The 26,271-nt window shown below is 43.5% G+C and overlaps 1 protein-coding gene across 2 annotated transcripts in view; it reads right to left on the bottom strand.

The window, feature by feature from the left end:
* Metap2 (methionyl aminopeptidase 2) overlaps positions 1-25,012 on the bottom strand; it is a 29,532-nt gene extending 4,520 nt beyond the window's left edge. Inside the window, exons 1-8 of one of the 2 annotated variants that reach the window (XM_032911542.1) lie at positions 24,752-25,012; positions 22,783-22,887; positions 16,622-16,687; positions 16,120-16,222; positions 8,432-8,593; positions 7,056-7,237; positions 6,022-6,116; positions 2,016-2,112 (exon numbers count right to left, since the gene is read on the bottom strand). In XM_032911542.1, coding sequence (XP_032767433.1) covers positions 2,016-2,112; positions 6,022-6,116; positions 7,056-7,237; positions 8,432-8,593; positions 16,120-16,222; positions 16,622-16,687; positions 22,783-22,887; positions 24,752-24,902 — 961 coding nt within the window. In that variant the 5' untranslated portion in view covers positions 24,903-25,012. Of the gene's footprint in view, positions 1-2,015; positions 2,113-6,021; positions 6,117-7,055; positions 7,238-8,431; positions 8,594-16,119; positions 16,223-16,621; positions 16,688-22,782; positions 22,891-24,751 lie in introns of both variants that reach the window. The other variant, XM_032911533.1, reaches the window with a different exon arrangement.
* Between the last annotated feature and the right edge of the window lie 1,259 nt (positions 25,013-26,271).

Below are 26,271 nucleotides of genomic sequence, written 5' to 3' on the forward strand. Positions count from 1 at the left end.
GGAATGGATACAGAAAATGTGGTACATCTACACAATGGAATATTACTCAGCTATCAAAAACAATGACTTTGTGAAATTAAAGCAAATGGTTGGAACTGAAAACTATCATCCTGGTGAGCTAACCCAATCACAGAAAGACATACATGGTATGTACTCATTGATAAGTGGCCAATTACCCCCTAGATGCCTAGAACAAATGAAACTCAAGACAGATGATCAAAATGTGAATGCAGATCGCCATGAGAGACACAGCCAGAATACAGCAAATACAGAGGCGTATGCCAGCAGGAAACCACTGAACTGAGAACAGGACCCTGTTGAACGAATCAGAGAAAGAACTGGAAGAGCTTGAAGGAGCTCGAGACCCCATATGTACAGCAATGCCAACCAACCAGAGTTTCAGGGACTAAGCCACTACCCAAAGACTATACATGGACTGACCCTGGACTCTGACCTGCCTAATAAGAGCACCAGTGGAAGGGGAAGCCCTGGGTCCTGCTAGACTGAACCCCTAGTGAACTAGACTGTTGGGAGAGGCAGCAATGGGGGGAGGGTGGGAGGGAACACCCATAAGGAAGGGGAGGGGAGGATGTTTGCAAAACCTCAAGGAATAACATTCAAATGTATATAAAAATACTCAAGTTAATAATAAAAAAAAAAAAAAAAAAAAAAAAAAAACAAACAAAAAAAAAAAAAAAAAAAAGAGCACTGACTGCTCTTCCAGAGGTCCTGAGTTCAATTCCAGCAACCACATGGTGACTCACGGCCATCTGTAATGAGATCTGATGCCCTCTGAAGACAGCTACAGTGTACTTATATACTAAACAAACAAATCTTTAAGAGAAGCAAATGCCAACACTTTAGCACTCGTGACCCTGGCTCACTAGAGACTGCTGCTGCAACAGGAGGGGGTAGAGGGGACTGGTGTGGCATGCTCTCTAAACGTCCTGTTTGGAAGGTGGCCCCAGTGCAGTGAGGTGAGGAGGTAGAACAGTGGCTCCCGCTGTTTTGACAGGTGCGAGTAAGGAGCAAAAATTAAGCCCCGGGCTGGAAAGCTCTCTCAAGAGATGATGTTACCCAACTTCAACTGAAAAGTTAAATTTTATACTTTGTGTTTTTCAATGTTAATTATGTTCCACAATATTAAAAGGCTTAGAAAATCCAGCTCTGTAGAATTTGATACTATAGAATATTAGTAAGAAGCCACCTTTCAAGAGCAAAATTACATATCAAGATTTTAAAAAGCTAAAAAATTAACAATGAAATCATGACAAGTTTAGTGGGATAACAAGAGAAAAATATTAGATTTTTTAATAAAACTACTTCTCAGCTAAATGTGTATTAAAATTTATACAGCATTACTCTAAGACTTAGCCAAGTTCGATCTCAGTACCACAGGCACCAGGCTATGGGCAAATACTCAGGAGACAGAGGCAGCATCAACTTAAGTCTTCCTCAGCGCCGGGGAAACATTAAGTCTCTATGACAGGAAAGGTTCTTTTTAACTCTTATTCACTTGGCCTTAATACGACTTGGTTACTTTCTCCATTTTGTTGTGCAAGCACTGTCTTCTTCAGTCTACTCCTCAGTCTCCCCCAACTTTAGGACGTTTAGAACAGCATTAGGGGGAAGGAGGAATGCGGCTAGCAGATGGTCAGACAGACTGGGGTTGAGGACTACAAGGACAGCAAAAGCACCAGAAAGCACCAAGTGACCCCAGGAACAAACCTCAAACAGCGCAGCTGAAAGAGACTAAAGGGCAGACTAGGAGTTAAATGGCCTCCAAATTCGGAACTTGGTTCAGAAGAAACAAGTAGGAGAATCACCAATGAGACTCTGGTCCCTCTCATCCTCAGTGTCCCAGAGCGCTGAGGTCAAGTTCAGATGCCACAGGGCACATTTCCCAGATTTTCTTAGCTCCTGAGTGAGGCAGCTCAGACACGGGTCCCAGAGAGCTCCTGTGGTGCTCCCTCCGTACTCTGCAGCTGACCCAAAGACCTATCTCACGGACTTACCTTGATAGGTCTTCCCATCTATTTCTACTTCATAGGACTCCATAACTTCTTGAATGGCCTCACCGACATCACAGAGACGAACATCAATCCCAGCACACTAAAAAAACCAATATATATTTTAAAGTGTGCACTTAATATTTTCTAGTAAAGAACAATCAGAAAAGCTAGTCTGCATATACAACATATATAAAATATCATGAAATGGATATTAAAATAAACAAGATTAGACCCAAATTTTCTTTGCCTGTAAGAAGTTACATGTGTGGTTTATTAAATGTAAGGAAACAATAAGCTATAATGGGTGGTGACGGCTGGAAAGATGCTGGAAAGACCGCTCAGCAGGTAACAGTCTGCTCCTACTGCAGAGGAAGCCTTGCTATGAACGCAGAAGCCACATGACACTAACAACTCTAACTGCACTTCTGGAGGATGTGATGCCCTCATCTGGCCTCCCAGGGCACTGCACACCTGGGGTGTACTCAATGCAGGAAAAACCCACCACACACATACAAATACTTGTAAGCATTTACACTCAGTAACACCAGCAATTGCTGCATAGACAAAAAGGCCCTAGTACAATCTGATGTAGTTGCAGGACTCTTGGAGTCTGCCATCCTAAAACCCTGGGGAAATCAATCCTGATCTTATGTAACAATTATGATGCTGATTCTCAGTAGTGCTGCTCAACCCCAGAGGGGTAAATAATGTAAGGCAGACATAGTGATGTATGCCTGGAGTTCTATACACTCAGAAGATGGAAGGAGAAAGAAAGCCTAAGTTAGAGGCAGCCAACGCAACATAATCTGTCTCTGTCTCTCTCTCTGTCTCTCTCTCTCTCTCTTTCTCTCTCTCACACACACACACACACACACACACACACACACACACACACACACACTCTCTCACTCACTCTCTCCCTCCCCTCCCTCCTCTAATCTCAATATCTCCCCCCCCCCGAATACAAGGGCAGTTCTGCAAATAGAACATCAATATAAACACATCATGAGAGAATGACATATAATTCAATTGGATATACATTTGGAATAGAATTTTTGATATAAAGACTTAATTAAGAATAGAAAGGCTACCCTTAAAAGAAATGCCACAGAAAAAGCCTACACCAAATATGGCTGCCGAAACATTTCCTCTAAGGTAAGAAACAAGCTAAAGGAGGACTCTTGGTTTACAACACATGACTGAATGTTCTATCCAGAACAATTAAGCAAGAAAACAAAAAAACAATTGCAAACAAATAGTAAAGTGAGAAAAAGAACCCTCTCAAGCGGGTTGATAATTGCAGGTGATCTCTAACAATTACACAACAGGGGTTTTTTTGGACCCTCTCAGTGCTGAGACCCTTCACTACCATTCCTCAGCGTGGTGATCCCCAACCTAGCATTGCTCTCATTGCTACTGTTAGGAAGCATAATGTAAAAATCGGATATGTGTCACTGAACCCCCAAAGGTATCCAAAGTCACAAGCTGAGACCCACTGGCTACAACCACACCCAGCAGCTCAGATCAGGTTAAAGCACAGATTTGGCTCCTAGCACCCAAGGTGGCTAACAACCACGTTAATCCAGTTCCAGGGATCTAACCTCTTGTTGGCCGCTGAGGGCACTCACTGTACATATGTGGGACACATACATGTGGCAAAATACCCATCCATACCCCAACCCCCAACCTAAAGTGAGAAGACCCACAATTAAAAAACTCTCACAGCAAACAGGCAAAAGCCTCATGAAACTGGATCTGACAGCGATTGCTTACATATCAAAGGCACAGGCAACATAAGAAAAACCAAAATTGTACTTCATATAACTACAACATTCTGTGTACCAAACAGTATCAACATAATAAAGTCAACCTTAGAAAATATTGGCACATCACGTGTAGGATATAGGACTGAGACCCATAATATAAAGAGAACTCTGGAAACTCAGCAATACAACAACCAAGGAGTTGGTGTACATATGTCAACAAATGCACATGTGGGTAAACTAACATAGAAAAGAAACAAAACCTAACTACTAGGGGATAAGGAAGGACGGAAACACAACTGACGCACGAGTTAATGCCCTTTCAGAGAACACAGGCAACTGCTGTACAGGAATTTAGTGCAGAAACGTGTTTACTGTGGCACGAGATCACATCCAAAGGCCTTGAGGTCCGTGTGACCCAGCTGGAATGCAGACACGACACACACCTTTAGTCCTCCCGGCTGAACACAGACATTCCCTTAGTCCCAAAAAGTGAGGGAAAGTTAGTTTGTAAAAGGAAGCTTCAAAGTGATATCCAGTTGACAGACAAAGTGATGAATCAATATAAGATCAGTCAGAATAAGATATGCCCGACACTCATGAGGAACGGACAGGGAAGCTACTTAAGGGAGGGAAGGAGAGGAAGAGAGCGGGGAGGGAGGGAAGGAGAATGAGGAAGAGAGAGAGGGAGGGAGGGAAAGGGGGGGAGAGAGGGAGAGAGACTGTGTGTGTGTCAGATTTACTGGCACAGGTGTACAGAGAGGCTGAAGAGAGAACAAACTAGTCACAGATGAAGAGAGAATGAGTCAGGTAATATGGAGTTGGAAGATCAAAACACTGCTAGGGTTATGTGAGGCCAAGCACAGCAGTTCGGAGAAGCTGGATAACTGCTCAGCCTGGAGAGGAGTTTGAGGCAGAGCAGCTGAGTTGAACCAGCCAGCCAGAGTTCAGAAAGGGCTAGAAGGGGTGAGCTTATTCAGATGTAAGTCTCAGAAGCTGGAAACATTCTGGGTTTAGATTAGATTGTACAAAGGCTAGAAGCTTCCAGGACTAGGGAGACAGCAAACCTCCAAAAATTCCTTTACAAACTGATTTTCTAACTCTAAGTGGACTTTTCATTTTTGGTGGTAGATAAATGCTCAAAAATAGCTATGTGGGAAGCCTATGGCATCCTTTCTGAGTGGTTAGTCAAAGTGCACAGAACTTAGTCAAGCTGCACGTCTTTGGGTCTGCTTGACTTTTATTTGCAACTTTTTAAAAAATAACATTTAACAAAACCAAACCAAACCAAAGGTACTGAATAGGTAACAGGCAAACACACAATGAATTATTAGCACATGAAAAGCCACTCCTCACACCAGGGGACTGCAAGTCACAATTACAGAGACACTGTCTCACATCTATCAGGATGACTAGACCGAGTGAGTGGTAGAGCAAGTGTTGGGACTGTCCTGCGCTGCTGGGGGAATGACTAAGTGTGGCAGCTCTCTATGAATACACAAGCAATGCAGGATGGGAGCTTCTATGGAGTATGTATGCACCCTAAGACGCAAACAGTGTGAGGGAAAGGCGAGTGCTTCAGGGCCCAGCACAGACACTTGGGAGGGCAGTGAAAATTCTGCAAAACTCACAGAATGTATAAACTAGAGTGAACCCTAATGCAGACTGTGGACTTCAATGCTGTGATGTGCCAATGCTTATCAAACGACTCTGAAAAATGCACTTTGTTGGAGATACCGGCAGTAGACATGTTTGTCAACAGAGTTTATATATGGGGAATTTCCCTGTCTTCTGCTCAGTTCTGCTGTGCGCATAAAACTGTTCTAAAAACAAACTAGCACAAAAAAAGTAACAATAATAAAAATAACAGCCAATTTCACAGGCAAAAAGAGATTCAAACCCTTATGTAACCACATCTGTTAGAACTGCTGGTACAGGACTGGAGAGATAGTGTGGTGGTTAAGAGCACTGACTGCTCTTCCAGAGGTCCTGAGTTCAATTCCCAGCAACCACATGGTGGCTCACAATCATCTGTAATGGGATTTGATGCCCTCTTCTGGTGTGTTTGAGGACAGCACAGTGTACTTATATACATAAAATAAATAAACGCATAAAAAAAAAAAAAAAAAACTACTGGTACAGTATGCTACTATGTTCACCTACGATCCCAATATACCACAGACATCAGGACAATCTATGAGGACACTCAAAATTATGTTGTTAAATGGTACTTATAGTACACATACCTTTATTCCAGTATTGGTGGCATCTTTTACAGCTTTTAATAATATGTCATATTTGGGATTAAAAGTAACAGTAAAAGCACAATCAATTATTCTACCTGAAAGAGAAAAAATTTACCTTTAAGTTTACTTAGCTGTTAAATGATTTATTTCCTTTACAGAACTTCCTATTAACCTTTCTAGTTAAAAGAACTATGGGCTCAAAGGAAGGCAGTATTCCAAATCCCAGAAATTATTTAGAATCAAAAAGGCCAAAAGTAGCAGCTACTCAATGACTCAGAATAAACTTGTACTATGAGTTACTACACACAGCTCAATTCCGCACGTCACAGACAAGCCAATAAACAGAAAGCAGCAGCATGAGCGGAGGAAACCCACAGCCTCAAAACCCTCCACAGCGTCACGAATCCAGTGCTTAATCTACACTCACTTTCTTGCCTGTTAAGTAAGTCTCGAGGTACTTTAGACATTAGTTTAGGGGAATTTAGAAAAGCAAACATATACTGATCAAACAGCTCTACAAATACAATCTTGTCCTTTAAAGTCTCATGTATCCCAGCAGCCTGGCCTCAAATCGCTAGTAGCCTAGGACGACCCTGACTCATGCCCGTTTCCTTCCTAAAAGACAGTGCTTCACTGTGCAGCTCTGGCTGACCTGGAATGTGCTCTGGAGATCAGATAGGCCTTGACCTCACAGTGGACACCACCAAACCTGTACCCCTTTAAAAAAAGAGAGAGAGAGAGAGCCATGGTTTCCCCATGTGGCCTGGCTACTCTAGAATTCTATGTGGATCAGACAGGCCTCAAGCTCAGACATCCACCAATCTTTGCCAACTTAGGAAAGTGCTGGGATTAAAGGGACCAAGCCACCATGCCTGGCTTCCAGCTCCCCACCACCAAGTGCAATACTGGACACGGAGCTATATACCTCGCCCTGGTCAAAAATTCTGTATTTGAATATATTGTGTATAAAACAATGTCCTGAATGGCAAAACGTGTACAACCGTATGAAAACGATGGGACTTCCCCAGACTCACCACTTATATGCGTTCCAAAGTCGATCTTACAGATGTCGTCGTACTGTAAGACTGTGGTGTCACCAGCATTGGGAGTGTAATGTGCAGCACAGTTGTTGAGAGAACACCCAGTGGGAAAGGCCAGGCCTGCATTTAGCCCATTCTCCTTTATGAGCTTTCGGGAACAGTCTTCCAACTTCTCACTGAAAGACAGGGTTGGTTTGCAGGTTCATACCTTACACCTGGACTTTCTGAGAGTGAACAACTGTGCAACGCGGAGCTCACCCTAGAGACAAGGAGATGTCTGCCACCCCAAGCTCGGGGAACCCCTACTCTGAACTTCAGTTACAAACAAATCTCCAAGTTTCAACGTACACCAGATCTGAGCTGCCACAAACTGCACACCTTGTACGCATGTGCACACACACACATTTTAACTGTAAGTGCCTGGGTGCGCATGTGCTGCCTGCATGTATGTCTATGTACCAGCTGCATGCCTGGTGCTGAAAGAGGCCAGAAAAAGCATGAGGTCCCCTCTACGGAGTTACAAACGTGTGTGAGCTGCCATGTGGCACTGGAAATTTTACCCAGGCCATATCGAAGACAAGCCAGTGTTCTCTTAACCACTGAGCCATTTCTCCAGTCTCATAGTGTGCATTTTAAAAATTATTTAAATAAGAATTATCTTCTCTGCTAATCATTTAATAAGGTAAGAAGAAGAATTTTACTCATTTCCTCACTACATTTTGCGTCTACACAGTTTCTGGGCTGGAGAGATGGCTCAGTGGTTAAGAGCACTGACTGCTCTTCCAAAAGTGCTGAGTTCAATTCCCAGCAACCACGTGTTGGCTCGCAACCATCTGTAATGAAACCCGATGCCCTCTTCTGGTGTGTCTGAGGACAGTGACAGTGTACTCATATACATATAGCAAATAAAACCTTTTAAAAAAGAATTTCTACTTCTTAATATGGATTACTAGTAGTAAGTAAACGATTTCCAGAGAGAAAATTAGTCACTACTGTATAGAAGCACATCCAAATAGAAATGTACACTAAACATGGCTCGTGTACAAACGTATGTGTGCTTCACGGTTCTCCTTATAAGAGAGCAAAACTGAGGAGACACAGAATCTCTACCTAAGATAAAGATTTTAATAGCAAAAGACTAATAACAGTCAATTTTAACTAGGAAGCCAGTCAGAACTAAAATGAACACCTTCCCTGACTCCTTAAAAAGACAGGGTCCACTAAATAGCCCTGGCTGGCAGGAATTCTCCATGTGGCCCAGACTGACCTACAACTCAGAGACCCACCCCTACTGTAGGAGTAAAGGTGTGACCCACCAAGCCTAGTCCAAACTCCTCTTTTTAATGTTTTGCGGCATGTGTTCCTCTTACCATATTTCTATCATTGTCATCCCAGGCTTGATCCAGCTCATGACGTATTTCCTAACTTGCCGGTGTGCTTCGGCAGCTTCTCGGAAGTCGTTCCAAATCTCCTCACTAGCCTGGTCTAGCGCCTTTTTCTCTTCACTTGTGATTCTCCAAGCAGCTGTCCGCCTTTGGAATAGGCACAGCATAGTATGAGTCATTTATGAAACTTCACAAGAATAGAGAAATTAAAAAATATGCCAAGCAATGTAAAGCATTTCAAATATTCTCGGTTTTTATATATTTACAAAATTTTTAAATATTCAAAGCCACATGCTTACAATTAATCCACTTACATAGAGCCTGTCTAAGATTTTTACAGGAAACAAAACCCTCATGTTCAGGTTTCATTCATAACCGGAAGGACCAATAATTTTTTACTAACAAAAAATGGCAAAGAGACCCAGAAATATGAGAATTCAGAAATGAAGCAGGTGTTGTCTGTAGTGAGGTCTTCCTTGCTTGCACGTGAGGAACACCTACATAAGCCATCACAGGAGTCCAGAAACTAACAGAGAAACAGCACCTTCCCATGTCCTCTGGAAACTGCTCCCAGAAACCTCTAACCCTCTATTCTGTGGGCAACAAGACTGCCTGCCCTGGTATCAAATGCTGTTACATTTATGTAGAAACCATACACAAACCCTCCCTAGACTCTTTAAAACTCCTAACACAAGGTAAATGCTGCCTCGGGCTGAAGTTGTATTGTTTTAGAAAGTCTAACTATTTATAAAATATAGTCTGCACAAGTCAAGTGTGGGGCCCATAACTACACCTATAATCCCAGCCCTTAGGAGGCAGAGGCAGGAAAATTACCACAAATCTGACACCAGCCAGGGATACCAGGTGAGTTTCTGGTTAGGCCTGAGATACACGGTAAGATCCCATCTCAAACAAACAAACAAACAAACAAACATCAAAACAAAGTAAAAGAACAACCAAAAAACCTCCCACACAAAACTAAACATACAAACCCCGGCTAAGTCTGCATCTAGTCAGTGAGATTTATTTTGGGGGGTGGGGGGGTGGGGAGGTCGTCACTCTCGAAACTCTAGCTTTGTGTAGGTTTTCCCGGCCTCTGCTGCCTCCAGTCAAGGGTTCTCCCCTCTTTTGAGGCCCTGTGATCTACCCTGACGACTGGCCTCTTGATTCTCCGAGTCCTCCCACACTGCACTGCTCTAGGGGTTTGTACGCATGCCCGATCCCAAGACTAAGCCACGACTAAGCAGCATGTTTTCAAAAGCATTAACTATTTCAGGATGAATTAGTTTTAGAAATTTGCTATAATCTTCCCTTATTCTTTATTGTTGTCATGACAGGCTATCACTACGTAGCTAGCCCTGGCTATTCTGAAACTCACTGTATAGACCACGCTGGCCTCCCTTGCCCCTCAAGTGCTGGGAATAAAGCCATTTTCCACTATACCTACCTTACTTTCATTCTTTTTTTCTTTTAAATTTTATATTTATGAGTGTTTTGGCTGCATGCATGTTTCTGTATCTCCTGTGTGCCTGATCTGGTAACCAGAAGCCAAAAGATGGTGTGAGATCCTCTGAAACTGGAGTTACAGACAGCTGTAAGCTGCCATGTGGGCGCTGAGGGTCAAACCTGGGTCCCGGGGAAGAAGAGCCAGAGTGCTTTTGAGTGTGAGGTGTCTCTCCCTCTAGTTCTAGACTCTCACACTCACAGAACGTGTGCGCCTCAGTGGCACTAGCTCACTCAAGTGACAAGTTACTCCTTCAAGGACTTACATGTTTCTGTCCCAACTAGTGATTCCCAGACCAGTCTGCAGATAAATCCAGCCCGGTGCCGCTTTCTGACTGAGACTGTGCTGCGACCTAGCTATACATATTTGTTTACATACAGTCTACAGCTCACCTGGGTGTTTGAGTGTGTGCATGTGTGGGGTCAGAGGTCAACATCAGGCATCTTCCTCTACCTATGGCTCTCTTAGCTTTTGAGACAGGGTTTCTCACTAGAACTGAAGCTTAGAAACTGAGAACGACTACTAGCCCTGGGGATCTTCCTGCTGTCCCCAGAACACTGGAATTACAGGTGTATGCCACATCTGACTTCTTATGTAGTACTAGGGATCCACACTCAAGCCCTCATGACGTGGGTCTCACTCAAGGGCCTTGCATGTACTAGGAAAGAACATTTCCTGAGCAACTCGGCCAGTCCTCCAGATTCTTTCATCATATAAAACCACTAACACTGCAGGCCAAATACCGCACGGCCCATCACAGGTCACACAACCGCTCTCAAGCACTGGACTTTAGTCAGCACCACCTCAAGGAGCTCTGGCTCCTCATCGCAGGGCCCAGCCTGCTGCTGCTGCTGCCACCAATCAGCACCCACGGCCTCAAACTTCCTACGAAGGCCAAAGGAAATGGCCTGCTTGACAAAACAATACTGCACTCGAGCTTGACAGAAACTTCTTAGGCTTATCTTTCTGTTTGGAAACATATGCTATCTACTGGTGTGACTAAATAAAACAGTAAATGAAATCAGGTTTAATTTATCAGAGCAGCATAAGAGTACCTTAAAAACCTTACTAGAAATAATTACAGTATATAATTCATCTTTGACATTTCCTCAATTTCTTATCCTCATCTCTCACCTGTCAAGTACAGCTATGTCCAGTTTTAACCATGGGGGGTGGGGGTGACCCAGGGACTTATGCATGGAGGGCAGGCATTCCACCAACTGAGCTACATCCCTGATGCTTCCTTTAATGTCTTGCCATCCTAACAGTGGACATAGTGGGTAGGAAATAAAAGTAAAAATCAAAAGACTAAAGGTGAAAACAAAACAAAAGAACAACTGGAACAACAAGCGAACAAACACAGAGGGGTTACTGGCACAGTCCTGTCATCCCAGCAGAGGCAGAAGAGCTCCGTGAGTTTAAGGCCAGCCTGAATTAAACAGTTCTACCACAGCCTGAACTATACAGTAAGACCCTGCGTCCCAAATAAACAAGGTAAGTAAATAAATATCAAATAAAATAAAAGACCAAAGATGTCTAAATACCAATTTGAAGAAGTCATATTTTGTTATTGTTGTTTGAAACTCACTCTGTAGACCAGCTGGCCTCGAACTCAAAGATCCACCTGCCTCTGCCCCCGACGCGGTGCGATTAAAACTATGAATACCACGTGTGGCATTATTTTTGAACCCAGTACATGGAAACTTAAAAGCCAATCCATTTGCATTTTAAGGCACTACGTCACAAATGCCTTTAACCTCAAAATAATTAAAATATGAAGGGAAGTAAAATCCCCATCTCTGAGAATCAGTCAAGAGTAAACCAGAGTTTACATCTTCAACTAGGAATAATGTATAACTGAGTCCTGTTGGGTAAGAACACTCATCTTCTGGGGAAATATTAATGTCAAGGGGATGTTTACTCTGTACTTTGCAATGAAGCTGACTGACAGAACACAACCACACCGGGTGTTAGGATAACTCAGTGGGAGTGGCTGGAGTACAAGGGTGTGCCTAGGATTCCAAAAGACCCACAGACTGCCTGGGAGCTACAAAAAGGAAACGTTATCTTAACAAAAACCTGCCCAGCATTATGGCACACATTCATTGATACAAAGCAGTTGGGAAACACAGGCAGGCGGATTTCTCAGTGAGTTTGAGATCAGTCTGCTCTATTTAGTGAATTCTGGAAGGACAAGCTGCAGCACAGTGAGGTCCCCAAAGCAACAGACAACAGAGGGGGAGGGAGAAAATAGAGATGCTATGCCCAGCAGGTAAAGCGCTTACTATGGAAGCATCAGACCTGAGCTTGGATCCCCAGCACTGACAGAAAAGCCCAGTGTGGGGATGGACGCGCACCTGCCACCTCAACAGTGAGGTACAGGGCTGTCTGGCAAACTCCAGTCAGTGAGAATGACCCTATCTCCAGAATAAAGCAGAAAGCCAAGGAGGAAGACACCGGACATTGACCTTTGGTCTCCACACATACAAACCTGTTTACATGTTGTCCCATTCAGACAATGAATGGGGAGGGTGGGTGGAATGGGGGTGTCACACTAAGTGCTCAGACAGGGTGAGACTGACAAGCCAGCTTGACAACACTTAAGCGGACTTGTAGTGTGACGTGGCCTAAATGATTGATCTGGCCCTAGGTTTGTTTACTCCAAACATAGCCTAAACTCATTTATACCTAATTACAGATTATAGACATAACCAAAGTTTACTAGCGCAAGGGAAAACAGGAGTCTTAAAACTTTGTGCATCTAATTTGTTAAAGGAGGAAAATGGGGGAAAACAGAAAGGGAAAGGATTCTAAATACACACTATACATTGACATAATATGGGGAGGTCACTGACAGTTTCCTTAGATGCAATCATTAGGAGACTGCATTTATGAGGTGATGCTCGCATCACTAAGTCAGTATCTAGCACTTATCTTTAAACACTCCAGTGACAGAAAATAAGACTGAGCCCGTTGGGGACTGGAGTCGGACACCATGAAAACATTAGATCCACAGCATAGAGGACAAATGTGGACTGTTTGGTATCACTGGTGAGGGAGACTTTATCACCGTACACCAGCAGTGTTCCCAGGTGCTTCCTGTCTGTTTCTCTTCATTACATTTATGTTAGGGCGTGTGTGGGTTCACGCATGACATGATACACACATGAAGTTACAGGACAATTTAAGGACTCACTCACTGACCCTTCCCAATCATGGGGCTTGGCACAGGTGCCGTCCTGCTCGCCACCTTGTGGGCACATGTATTCCCAGGTATTTATAATGTGCATACGTATGTAGCAAGAGGTTTTAGAAGAAGAAACACCAAGTGCCCCGAGTGGTTTTTAACTTGTTGACCAATCAACAAAGTATCTATTTTTATCTATTTTCTTCCCTTTATCATTTCCTAAGCAATATATATCACCTATAAAATTAACGGCTACCACTCAAGACTGCTTATGACATTTAGAAAGAAGCTTATCCAACTTCAGAAATCAAAATCTAATTTTTAAATCCAGTTCCATTCTGGCAAAATACTCATACGTGTAAAAAACAAAAATAAATCTCAAAATAGTTAAAAACCACCAAAGGCAGGCCTTGTATACAGGTCAGTGGTAGACATATGGGATGGCGTTCACTCGGCTCTAATCCCAGCACGCAGGATGCAGGATGCAGGCGCAGTGGGTTACACGGGGGCTCCAGAGTGAGCATCGCCAGGGTAGAGTTACACGGAGACACTGTCTCCCAAGAGGACCAGCCAGATGGCTCAGTGGGGAAGGATGCTTGCACCTGCTTCCTGACTGAGTTCAATCACCAGACTAATGCTCAGGAACTGTCCTCTGACCCCCACACCCAGGTACACAGTGCCTGCCTTTCCTCTCCCCACACAAATGCAAAGCAAAGCCAACAGCTAGAGGATGCCCACATCACTAACAGTGTAATTACTGTAAACTGTTGCTCAAGTCTACAGTCTCACTCCTGGGAAACTATTTCATAATAAAGTTATCCATACATGATGATGAGATGCGCTACCTACTCACCTAAAATGTTTATTATAAAAGATAACAGTGGCAAAAACACAGGAGACAAAGTAAATGCTCATCAATTAGAAGAATGAGAGGGAAAATGATACACTTATAGCACTGAATACTAAAGCCATTCGAAAGAATAACAAGTTATTCTTCTAACTTGGAGGGACTTCCAAGATCTCATACTGAATCAGAAGGGGTGGGAAAAAAATGCTTAGATTTTTTTAAATATAAAATTATATAAAAATATAAAATAAATGAGCAAACACATCCCTCATATAAACAGACACAAAAGTACACATATATGAGCATAGAAAAATACAGAAGGCTACCTGCTAGGTGGTTAACATGGGTCTGGAAGGAAGGGAAAGAAGAGGGAACAAGCAAAATAAAAAAAAATAATTAAAAGATTATATTTGAAAATAAGTGTGATCACATCATATGTACTATGATAGTTTATGTAATCAATGTAAATTGCATGTATTTATGACATTTTAAGGCAGGGACCATAATAGATGAATTCAAAGAAAAGATGTCTGTATCATAAAATTTTGTAGATTCCCTAACAGTACTCATATCTGGGAATGAGGGAGGTGAATTTTTAATAACATTTATTCATTCCAATGTTTATAAGCCAATGGAACAATGCTACAGTAGAAGCTTTCTTAACCAATTAAGCTGTACAAAGCAGCTTCCGAGTCTTTAAGGCACACCTTACGCATCCATGACTGGCCTAGGGGCTTTATGTCTGTCACTCGCTGCAGAGCAGTCTAGAAGTGTCTACTTTATGGACGAGGAACTAAAAGTATAGGCACAGGTTCCCTGCCCATGTCACAAAGCCAACTCAAGTGTCAGAGGTGAGATTCAGATGCAGCTTCCACGTTCTAGCCATCGTGTAATGAATTCTTGGGCTGACCATCTGAAAACCCTTAAAGAACACTTCTAGTATCCCGTGAGTGTGCCCAAACCCACTGTCATCTGTGTAACTATAGTCACCAACGTACATGCATAAGCACATTAGGAACTGCTTCTGTGAGGATTCAACAACTACTCTGAAAAGCTTCGATGAAAGGGATCGTCTCTAAAGCGTGCGAGTGGGGCTGGAGCGGCTCAGCAGGTGTCACTGCTACTGCTCTCTGCAGAGGACGTGGGTTCAGTTCCCAGCACCCACAGGAGGCTCACCACTATTTGTAATTCCTGCTTCAAGAGATCTAAAGCCCTCTTCTGACTCTCACAGACAGCAGCATGCACGTGGTACATATACATACACGCAGGCAAACCACTCATACACATACAATAAAATAAATACATCTTAGAGAAGTTAAAAATGTTTTCTTGTCAAATTAAGTCTGTTGGGAGCAAGCAGGATGGTAACGCAGGTAATTACAAAAAGTCCCACCTCTGAAACCCACGTAAAGGTGGAAGTAGAGCTGACTCACTCCATGGGTATGTGCATGCACACACATAAGCACACGCTTTTAACTTAAAAAGGAAGAACAGAGGGCGCTCCGGAGAGGGTTCAGTAACTAAAAGGCTAAGTCAGGTTAAGGAGCTAAGTTCAGATCCTCAGCACCCAAGGAAGAGCGGTGTGTGTGGTGGTGGGCCTCTAAAGCCCAGTGCTGCAGGGTGCAGACAGGCAGGCCCAGAGGATCACAACAGCCAAAAACACAAGCTCTAGGTTCAGGGAGAGACAGATACTTACTCCACCCCCACACGTGCTCATGAACTATCCATGTTTTCAGGGGAAAATGTCACACCAAGCACACATCCACTCATCACTTTGCTCATCTTCCCAGAAACCCAAAATGAATTAACAGATAAAAGCATCATGAACATTTTATGAAGGAAAAAAGTGCGATCTAATGCAAATCCATGCTGAAAGACTAAGAGGAAAACAAGTAAGCTAACCTTTGTCTGTAAGACTTTGGTTTTTTTTTTTTTAAACACCTACCCTCACATACTGATTAACCAACCTGTTACTGGTCCCAATTATTTTGGGTAAGAAGTCTTCTACTGTATTTTCTTTGCAACAAGTCACAGACTTTTTTAGTAAAATTGCAAATTTCTGTGAAAGTTAAAGTGGCTTTGGCAGTGAGCTACAGTCGTCAAATCAAACGGGAAGCTTGTTTTATGGTTCTTACCCATCTTGGGTGGGTGGGTATTCACACTCTTGTCCTTTGGGAAATACACCATTAGGATACAGGTCACATATTGGAACTGAGGGAGGGTCTGTTTGAACTCTTGCTGTGAGATACAAATATTCAGTTATACTATCTACAGAAACAATAAAACAACCACATGTGAACAGTACAGTATACAAGTTATTAATTAATAAAGCCTTACCATACTCACACCTTAAATTATGGGGCTTCTCATTAAGCATTTCTCCAAAATCTAGTCATTTCAAAGCTAGTCAGCACAGGAATACTCTCCCTGCTGCCCTCTGCAGAATTACTAAGTATGCAAGGGCAGCCAACCATGCTAACGATCTGAGGCTAACAGCTAAAGATTTGCCCACGACTGTTAATCCAAGCTCTCGTTTGTCCCTCTGACATGGATCACGATCTAAAGCAAGTTCTAATGTCCTCCTCAAACCCAGGGTACTAGTCACTGCCAACCTAACAAGACTCGTAAGACACTAACGTCCTCTCTTCTTCTTCTTCTTTTTCTTCTTCTTCCCAGCTGCACCATCGCCGTCACCATCTCCATCTGAGGAAACAATTCAAATGCACCCATTTAAACCACAGAGAAATGAAGTGCCTCCTCACAGCACTGATCATGTTCACTCAATAGTCTGTTTTTTTTTTCATGTTTCTAGAGTTAAGATTCAGGTGTGACATTAAAAAGACTAGCAATTTTTACTTTGAATTACTCTTTAACAACTGCTGAGTAAAATACATATTTTAATTTTTTCTTTCTTTTTGTTTTGTTTGTTTTTCCAGACAGGGCTTCTCTGTGCAGCTCTGCCTGTCCTGGAGCTCACTCTGTAGACCGGAATGGCCTGGTCCCAGAGATCCTCTGCCTTCCAAATGCTGGGACTAAAGGCTTGTGCTACAACTGCTGTCTTAATGTCTGTTTTAATAGTTATTGGAGAAAAAGAGCTCTGGGTCAAATCGTATGCAAAAATTAATATGCATATATACATTGTCTAGGTTCACAGGTTTCAATCTCAAAAGGGCTACATAGGGTCATGCCAGAAATCTCAGCACTTGGAAGGATGAATTTCAAGCCAGGTTACTGCTTCAAAGAAACAAAACACTCCAACAGTGCTCAGAAATGAGACTTAACTTACAAAACACCCAACTCTGACCACAAATCAGTGCTAGGAAATAGGGATATAAGCAAGAGGTCCTCTAGGGTAAGTACACGTTGATGATCTAACCATATGCTCCGCAAGTTATCATTAAACATCCCCCAGTGATAGACCTGATCAGTCATTTTAGAGATCCATACCTAAGAAACAATGTCCAGTGGCTAGGGACGGCTCAGCAGTTAGGAGCACTCACTGGCTGCTTTTCTGAGGAGCTGGGTTCAATTCCCAGCACCTACATGGCAACTCACAACTGTAACTTTAGTTCCAGAGATCTGTTGCCTGATGCCCTCTTCTAGTCTCCGCCCACAGGCACCAGGCACATACATGGTACACAGACATACATTCAAGCAAAACACGCCCCCACACACAATTTTTTTTAAAAGTCAAATGACCAGTTTTCTTTTTGAAGCATATCCCTTTAAATCCTGGATTTGTAAGACAGTCATTATTAAAAAGGTTTCCTTACCATTCTACCATCTTCTAATTAGTCACACAAAACTTGTTATCATTGGTTTACAATGATACCTTTTTACCTATGGTTAAGTTCCGCACGGTGACAAGAATGTGATAAATGCAATCTACTAAAAATGTCCTTTTAGTTTATTCCTTTCCTTTATTTAACAGAAGCAGAGTGGAAGGAGAGTTTCTAGTTCGTTACAGTCAATTATAGGACAACATTTGTAGGCCCACTACAGAGTATGATAAAAACACTAATATTGGGTAAAGTGCCCAACATAAAAATATTTTACAATACACAACTTTTGATGTCCTTTATAAAACTGGATTCATATAGCCTCTGTCATTCCAATAATGGTGTTTGTTAGGTGCCAAGCAATAGGCACAGGAGAATAAAGCAAGGTAGGTTGTGCTCTGGGCAATCACTTAATACCTAGTACACAGCTTCAAACACTAACCCAAAGCAAAGACTTCAAGATTCTTCAGCAATTTTGCAGATAACTAAAAGTCTTCCTGGCTATGTGAACTTGAAGGTTATTAGTTTCTTTCTACAGGGACTTCTTAAGCTTTAAATGGGACAGTAAAACCATCCCCTAATAAAAAGCTCTTCCTTTGATCTTCTAATAGCCCCTTAACTCAATGCCTTACGTGTGACTCACAGACACTCTTTAGCTCCTAACAGGATGCCACCAGAGCTAGGATCTGAATACTGATATATGCTTCTGGTTCTAACCATTTTAATAAACTAAAATTTACATTTTTGCATGTCATTTGTCCTTGCTAGCATCCCAAGATATTCCTAACAAAGACTACTTCATCATTAATACATACCCAGCTCAGTGGTTATTTGCTGAATTGACAACAGAAGTCCATGTGTAAAAAAAGCACCCAGGGAGTGCACCTCAGTGACCAGAGTACACTTGTTCAGCATGAATTAAGACCAAGTTAAGCACCAAGAAAGTGCAAGCAGGATGAGAAGGTCCAGGACATCCTTAGTTACATAGCAAGTCTGAGGCCAGCCTGGGCTACAGGAGATGCTGTCTCAGAAAAATTATTAATTTAATCCTCACTTTATTTAAAAATGATTAAGGAATACTTAGATGTAGCAGTTAGAAATGTACAAAACCTCTTAAAAAGAAAATCTTGGTGACCTTAAAGACAGAGGTTGAATTTTATGCAGAGTTAAATGCCATTGAAATTAAACTTTGTACTGCAAGCAATGCCATCAGCAGAGTGGAGTGGTGTCATCACAAACAAGAAAATACTTATAAAACACACATCCAGAACACATAAAAATGACAGCTCAGTGGCAATCAAATAGAAGACCAGCACAGGTGCTTCAAAACGACATGTGCAAAGCAGTAAAGACCAGACAATATGCTCCTCCCATGAACTGCAAACCACAGAGACTAACACTGCACACTTGGCACAGAGGCTGTAATTCAAGGCTGACATTATCAGTGTCTTACAAGGGAACTGGCAATGGAGAGTACTCATGCTGATGAATGGTCAGTAGGAAGACATTCCAGTTTCTTTCTCTCCTTTTTCTTTTTGAGACGGGGTCTCACTATGTGGGCCTACTGTCCTACAATTCACCATGTAGAGCAGACTGCATCTACCTCTGCCTCTGCTTCCCTGGTGCTGGGATTAAAGGCATGTCAGAACCCCTGACTTGGTGGTTCCTTATGAGGTATAGCAAGCACTGTTATCTGAGAGTGGGGTAGCTTGTAGAGGCTGACAGAACACCAAAGGGCTTTTCTACTCCTAGGTATTTATCCAGACAAATGAAAACACATCTGCACAAAGTCGTGTATATAAATGACTGCATTAGTATGCACCTTAATCAAAAAACACAACAGCTGTAATTAGTAAACAGACAGGCAAAATCTGGAATACCACTTAGCAATAAAAAGAAATGCATTAATGATTTCTGAAAAGGAACATAACAACTGAATGACTGTCAAAACTATTAAGTAGGTGCTAGGCTATGTCCCTCCCATTAGGTAAGAAAGCTTGCTACATAAGCCCAAGAGTTCAAATCTGCAGCATCCATGGAAAAGTCCAGCATAGCTGCCTATGCCCATACCCCAGCACTGTGGGACAGACAGGCAACATGGGTGCTCCAGCAAGCTTAGCTAAAGGTTCAGTGAGAGTCTCAAGGAAATGAGGCACCGAGAGCCAGACACGCACTGTCCTCTGGTGTCCACGCTCAGAGCTGTGCTGTGGTAAGGTTACATATCTGCACATTGTTTCTAGACCCACCACTCTGTAAGCTTTAAAAGTAAATATTATTTTAAACAACTTGTTTGCTTATGAGCTCAACTTGAAATTTCTTTAACTTTTTTTGGCAGTGATGCCCTCCTATGAGAACATGCCTCTCATAAAGAGTCTCCTTTCTAGAAAGGAAGAAGAGAGAACACAAGGAAAAGAACTGCTGCGGTGCCACAGTCCTACTTCCCGGGTGTGAATACCCACAGTCTTTAGCCATGCTCAAACGGTGGCCTTGTGTGCTGCCCTGTCAGCCCACAGAAGGAAACAGCATTGAAAGCACTTAATGAAGAGGATGGGAGCCCTCCCAATACACATGGTCTGGGTGGAAAGCGAATACTGAATGAAAGCTGGCGCAGTGCACGTCTGTTATGCTAACACTCAGGAAGCTGGAGCAGGAAGATCCTGAGGTCAAAGCCAGCCTCACCTCCACAAGATCTGCCTCAAATATAAGACAAAAATGATTTAATGAGTAGCCTCAGGCACATTGCCACATGACCACAGATTAACTTTTCCCACTGGTTCTCGACAATTTCAAGTTCAATGCATCTATCGTCAGATCCATAATCTTCCTTGTATGCAATCAACCTTAATCTCTAAACTCTGTGATTTCATTATTTCAATCAGGAACATCCTACCGCCCACACTCAAAACCCTGGGACACACCACCTTCCTGTTCCTTAGATCGAGAGTCTCTATGGCTCCTCCATTAACCCTCTCTCCCTTCCATCCCTATTGACAACAGCCAGCTTAAACAGTCATCACCACAAGCACAGCCAATTGCTAAGTGGCCTCAGAAATGATCTTGCTTTTCTTTCCTGTCTCTCCTCAGGCTCTCTCCAAGAATCCTCTCATTTTTACTGTTGGTTTTCTCTTCTCTCCTCTTCATCTTGAGATAGGGTCTCACTATGTAGACCAGGCTAGCATCAAGAGATCTGCCTGCCTCTGCCTTCCATGTACCAAGCTCCATGTGGATGTAATTAAGCCTAATGCTTCCAAGGAGAGGAGCATCAAATAGTAACATGCACAGAGTGCCTTTTCACCTCTGTATTTTGTCTCTCAACCACACTAACCAGTTTTTATTTAAAAGAAAATTTCTGAAATGTCCATTTTTTCACCGCGCCCCTCCCACCCCCAGGTTTATTCATAAGAGAGGCCAGGCATGGTTGTCTGTACCTTGGTTATTGCTCTTGTGGAAGCAGAGGCAGGAGTCGTCTCCCTCAACCTTAGTGGGTAGAGGCACTTACTGTCAAGCCTGAGAGCCGGAGTTTGAGCCTAGGGTCTCACATGCTGAGAGAGGACCAACTCCATCCAGCTATAGCCAGGTTCCACACATGCAGCACCAGCACCCATGCACACACACAATAACTAAATGTATTTAAAACCTTCACATCATCTTGATTCTGGTTGTCAAAATCAATTAGGAAAGTATTTAACTCAAACTGGGAGAGAACTATCAGAACTATCAATCTAAATCTAGTCTCCTTTTCAGTGTCAATGAGATTCAGGCAACTTAGTAGGTGAAGAACAAGGCTGCACACAGTGAGACACAGCAGCCTATCATATTACCTACAGCCTGCAGATCCCTTTCTTAGTAAAGCTACAACCTGAAGCAAGACCGAAATCGAGGTCTGCTTAAGGAAGAGGAAATGCCAATGGCTTCTTGAAGGCAATGAGCCCAGCTTCCTAGAGAAAAAGGAAAAACTAACTATTCAAACAACGGTACCCAGCTGGTACTTGGAAAGCATAGCCTGTAGGCTGGCATCCCGAAGGGAGAGCTGCTGCCGGCAGCAGACGGCCCGGAACCCAGAGAACGGGAAAGCCCACTTCCTCCACTGCTCTTCTGACAGCATCAAATCCTAGAATTTTAACAATTCCTGTAAAAGCAATCTCATAGTACCCAGATCCACTTAAGGTCAGGAACACGGGAGCACGTGCAGCTAGGCATGATGAACCCCGCTCTGCTACAGACAGGAGGAGGAACAGGCTCTGGATAAGGTGCTTTCAAACTCCCATACTACGCCAGACGCACGAGCCACAGCACTCCAGGCCCATCCCATAACCACTGTGTGTGTAGAGTGTGTGTCTCCTAATTATGGAATGGGCCATAATGTGGCTAATGTGTAGAAATATTAATACTTACATGGTAAACACACACACACACACACACACACACACACACGGCGGCATCTACTTCAGCTGGTTTTGTGAGATTAAAAAGAGAAGTCATATGAATGTACCCTAGACAGATAGCACACAGTAGCCGTTCAGTACATATTCAAATGAACAGTTTCTAATGTAATATCATACTCACCCAGCACTTGGCCTTCCGCCAAGTACAGATCTCAATAGTTGAAATCCTGCTATTTAAGCAAGCATTCAACATAGCCAAGGGGTTGCTAATACCTGTTCCTTTTTACCTGTGACATTAATTAAATTCCAATCAAATGGTAGGCAATTAAAAGATGGAAAGATAAACATTTTCCTTAATTAATGTCACATTTTTCAGGGCTGGAGAGAGAGCACTTGATACTCCTACAGAGAACCGGGGTTTGGTTCTTAGCACCCACACCAGGCAGCCCAGAACTGCCTGTAACTCCAGCTCAAAGAATGCAACACCCCTTTCGTGGACTCGGAAGGTACTAGCAGCAATGTTGTGCACTTACGTGCCAGCACTCGCTCAGACACATGAAATGGAAAATAGTTTTTAAAAAAGAAGAATGTTGCACTTTGTCTTGTCTCACCAAGGACCACATTCAGTGCCCACCTTCATCGTCATCATCTCTCTCTTTCTCCTCCAGTGCTTGTCTCTCCAACTGTTTTGCTACTTCGTCCACTGAGGTTCCAGATTCTTTATCAGGTTCTTGTTGCCCTGCTGTTCAAACAAAACAGGACAAATCAAACACAACAGAGAACTTCTCCACACTTGAATATATTTTAACGATCCTGTACGGTTCACAGATCCTTTCCACAATGGGCAGCACGGGAAACTAAACAGAAGCATTATTATTTGTTCAAGCACAGGGAGGAAACTACCATACCAAAGTAGTCCTGTCTACTTAAGTCACCCAGGGGAATCTACTATACATGAGAGGACCTGCAGGATAAACAGAAATATAAGTTGATCCCTATCCTTAAGCAGTTTACCCTTAAAGAAGTTTTAAGAATTAATGACGACAAATATTTTAATTACTATACATATATACAAAACAGGCAAAACAGCTGAAGGCCTTAGGAAGAAGAGGATTCATTACACACCAGCTGGACCAAAAAAAAAAAAAAAAAAAAACTAGACAGGGAAAGACAATCCATTACTAAAACGCAACTCTGTAACCATCTAAGCCACCTGAAAGTGATCACATCAATCTGTAGGAGCTCTGTACCCACACAGATGAAGAGACTCTAGCACACGCTGGCTACTAAAGGAAAATCCCCACCGAGACACAACTTAAAAACATTAGGAATAGGCAAATGGATCTCTGAGAATTGGAGGCCAGCCCGGCCCCCATCTGTTGGGTAGAAGGGTGGAATTCCAGAACAGCCATGGATGCATAGTGAAACCCTGTCCCAAGGAACTAAAACTGCCAGATACAGTGATGTACACCTTTGATCCCAGCACTCTGGAGGCAGAGACAGGAGACTCTCAGAGTTCAGGATCTTCTGAGCCAGTTCCAACCACCGCTACACAGAGGAAGCCTAGTCTCAAAACAAACAAACAATCCTATAAGCCAATAGTTTGTTGCTTACCTTCAAGGGCAAACTGCAGAGTTCAGAGTGTACTGAATGCCCACGGAGCCACATGAGAATGCCTCTAGATTAAATTCTGCTCTAGGAAAAGTCTACAAAGATACGACTTTTACTTTCACTCCCATCTCTAACCGCCAAATTTCTCAAGTATGTAAAAAAGCCCTCTCCACTTTCTCATAACTCTTTATCCGATGGCCCTTAAGTATGAACAGGTAAAAACATAGGTGGTTGTGAAACAAAAACTTCTCAAGACAAGACACGTTTCTGGTTAACTTGGTCCAAATGTAAACATGCAGCTGGCTGTCACGGAATTAAGATTATTACCAGCTGGGAAAATTCATTCATAGTTGTAGAGTACCCTGTCTGCATTGCATGCCAAGTGGCATCAAAATTCAGGCCTGTGAGCCCTAAAGCTTGAGCATGCTGCAAGATTAAGCACCTCAAAATTTGCACCACCGTCCGGTGACATAAGCTGTCTGTAAGGACCCTGACTCATAGACGAAGACCTCTAATCGGCAATCCAAAGCTAAAGCCCTAGTGTAAATGCGGATGATACATAGGGAAGACGCACCGTCCGGGCAATATGCTCCAATACCCCACCCCCAACCCTCGACAAAAATAGGTAGGTCCAGCAACCAGGCCGCAAGTAGGGTCAGAAGGGATTTTGCGGCGGTGTCCAAACCCGCGCTGAGGGTGGTGGAGTGAATCTTGTGCATGTTTCAGGTCCGTGTCACTGTCTGCGTGGGAGCTGGGTTCGCGCTCTGAGACCCTAGGGCTACCATTCGGAAAGCGGAGGCACTCTCATCCCCCACACCCTCCCACCATTTCTGAGCAGCCGCGGCACGGAAAGCCACCCATGCCACTCCGTCAGGCCTGGAGATTTAATAAAGGCCAGAACTCCGGGTTCCCATCCCCGGGAACCCCTGCCGGGCCCGAGCCAAGTCGTTCGGCCATTCCTGGCAGGGACTGCGAAAACACGACTCCTTTACCTGACACAGCCCCTTTGCCCTTCTTCTTCTTCCGTCTTTTCTTCTTGGCGGCTTCCTCGGCCGTGCTGGAGGTTCCCTCTTCCCTGTCGTCTGGATCCAGGTCGCCATTCAGGTGGCCCCCGAAAGACGATGCCTCTTCCACGCCCGCCATGTTGCCCGAGAGGGAAAGAGAGAGAGAGAGAGAAAGAGGGAGCGAGAACGAGCGGCGAGGGCCCGCTCCTTCTGCACCCACCTCCACCAGCGACGCCGGAAGCCGCGCTCGATGGTCGGGGCGCAGGGAATGCTGGGACGGCGGAGGACTCTGCAGCACGCGGTCTGAGCGCCCGCCCCTTCGCCTGGCTCAGTGCGCCTTGCTTAGTTAGTCTGGTCCTAAACCCCTTCCTCCCCTGTGCGCTTATTCCGGCTTGGAAAAAGGGTCTTCGCTCCAGAGTGCACCCGAGATGCCACGAATACGAGGAATTTAGTGTTCCCGATTTAAAATAAAATCCTACAGGCAGCGACAAGAGGGGGTTAAATAATGTCTTTAGCATACACATTCTTGATGACTCAAAGACCGCGTTAAACTCACTGTCAACAGCTCGCAGAGAAGCTGTGGAGAAGCGTGGGATAATTTTGGAAGCCGGAATTCCGCGTTTCGTGTGCTGTACTCCAAACCTCCGGTGGTTTGACACAGGATCCTCTCTTGGAGGCAGTTAATACGTTTAATCCCAGCACTCGGCAGAGAAGCAGGAGAATCTTTGTAATTGTGAGGCCAATATGGTCTACAGAGGGACTGTCCAGGATTATATAGAGATTTCCATCTCAAAATAAAAGGATAAGATGTTCTCTCGCGTCTCATTTTGAGACAAGGGTTTTGATGCCAAAACACAACACTCTTCTTAGATTTCAGTCAGTTCTGTATTTTAAGATGCTGCTGCAGAATACACTTGAATTCTGCCTGTGTCTTCTCCCCTAGTGTTTTATCAGAGAGTCCCATGTTCAGATTGCAATATATTTTATTTAGAACATTGCCTAAGTAAGTGGTGAGTGACTATCTGAATGAACCAAGGAGTTCTACTGATTATGGGTTTTTTTTTTATCCAGTTAGAGAGGTCTGTCGTTTTCATTAGTTTTAAACTAGGTAACAAATTTCACTGATGTCAGAATAGTTCTAAGATTCTCCCTGTTAAAGTTTTACTTTATACAGGCCGGACCACCGCTACATAAAATGGGGTCTGGGAGTGTGGGAGACGCCTAGCCTGGCCGTGGGGCACAACAGGATCTTTAGGTCTGACGGTCTCTAAAGACAGAACAAAGATGGAGGGAAGCTAGGGGTAACAGAAGTGGGAGCTACTGCTGGTATCAACACTGAAGAAATTGTAAGCAAAGGCTCTCATTGGGGAGCAGGGACAAGAGGCTTGAAGACAGAAATATGTCTGAAGTATAATTAACAGAATATAGTAGTCCTTGACCTTGGAGGTGGGGGAGAAGGTAGGAATGGCACCCAGGTTTCTGGCCAGGGTTCCCGGGTGGAGAACGTT

The sequence above is a fragment of the Rattus rattus genome, chromosome 1, assembly GCF_011064425.1.
Source record: "Rattus rattus isolate New Zealand chromosome 1, Rrattus_CSIRO_v1, whole genome shotgun sequence".
Classification (NCBI taxonomy): Eukaryota; Metazoa; Chordata; class Mammalia; order Rodentia; family Muridae; genus Rattus; species Rattus rattus.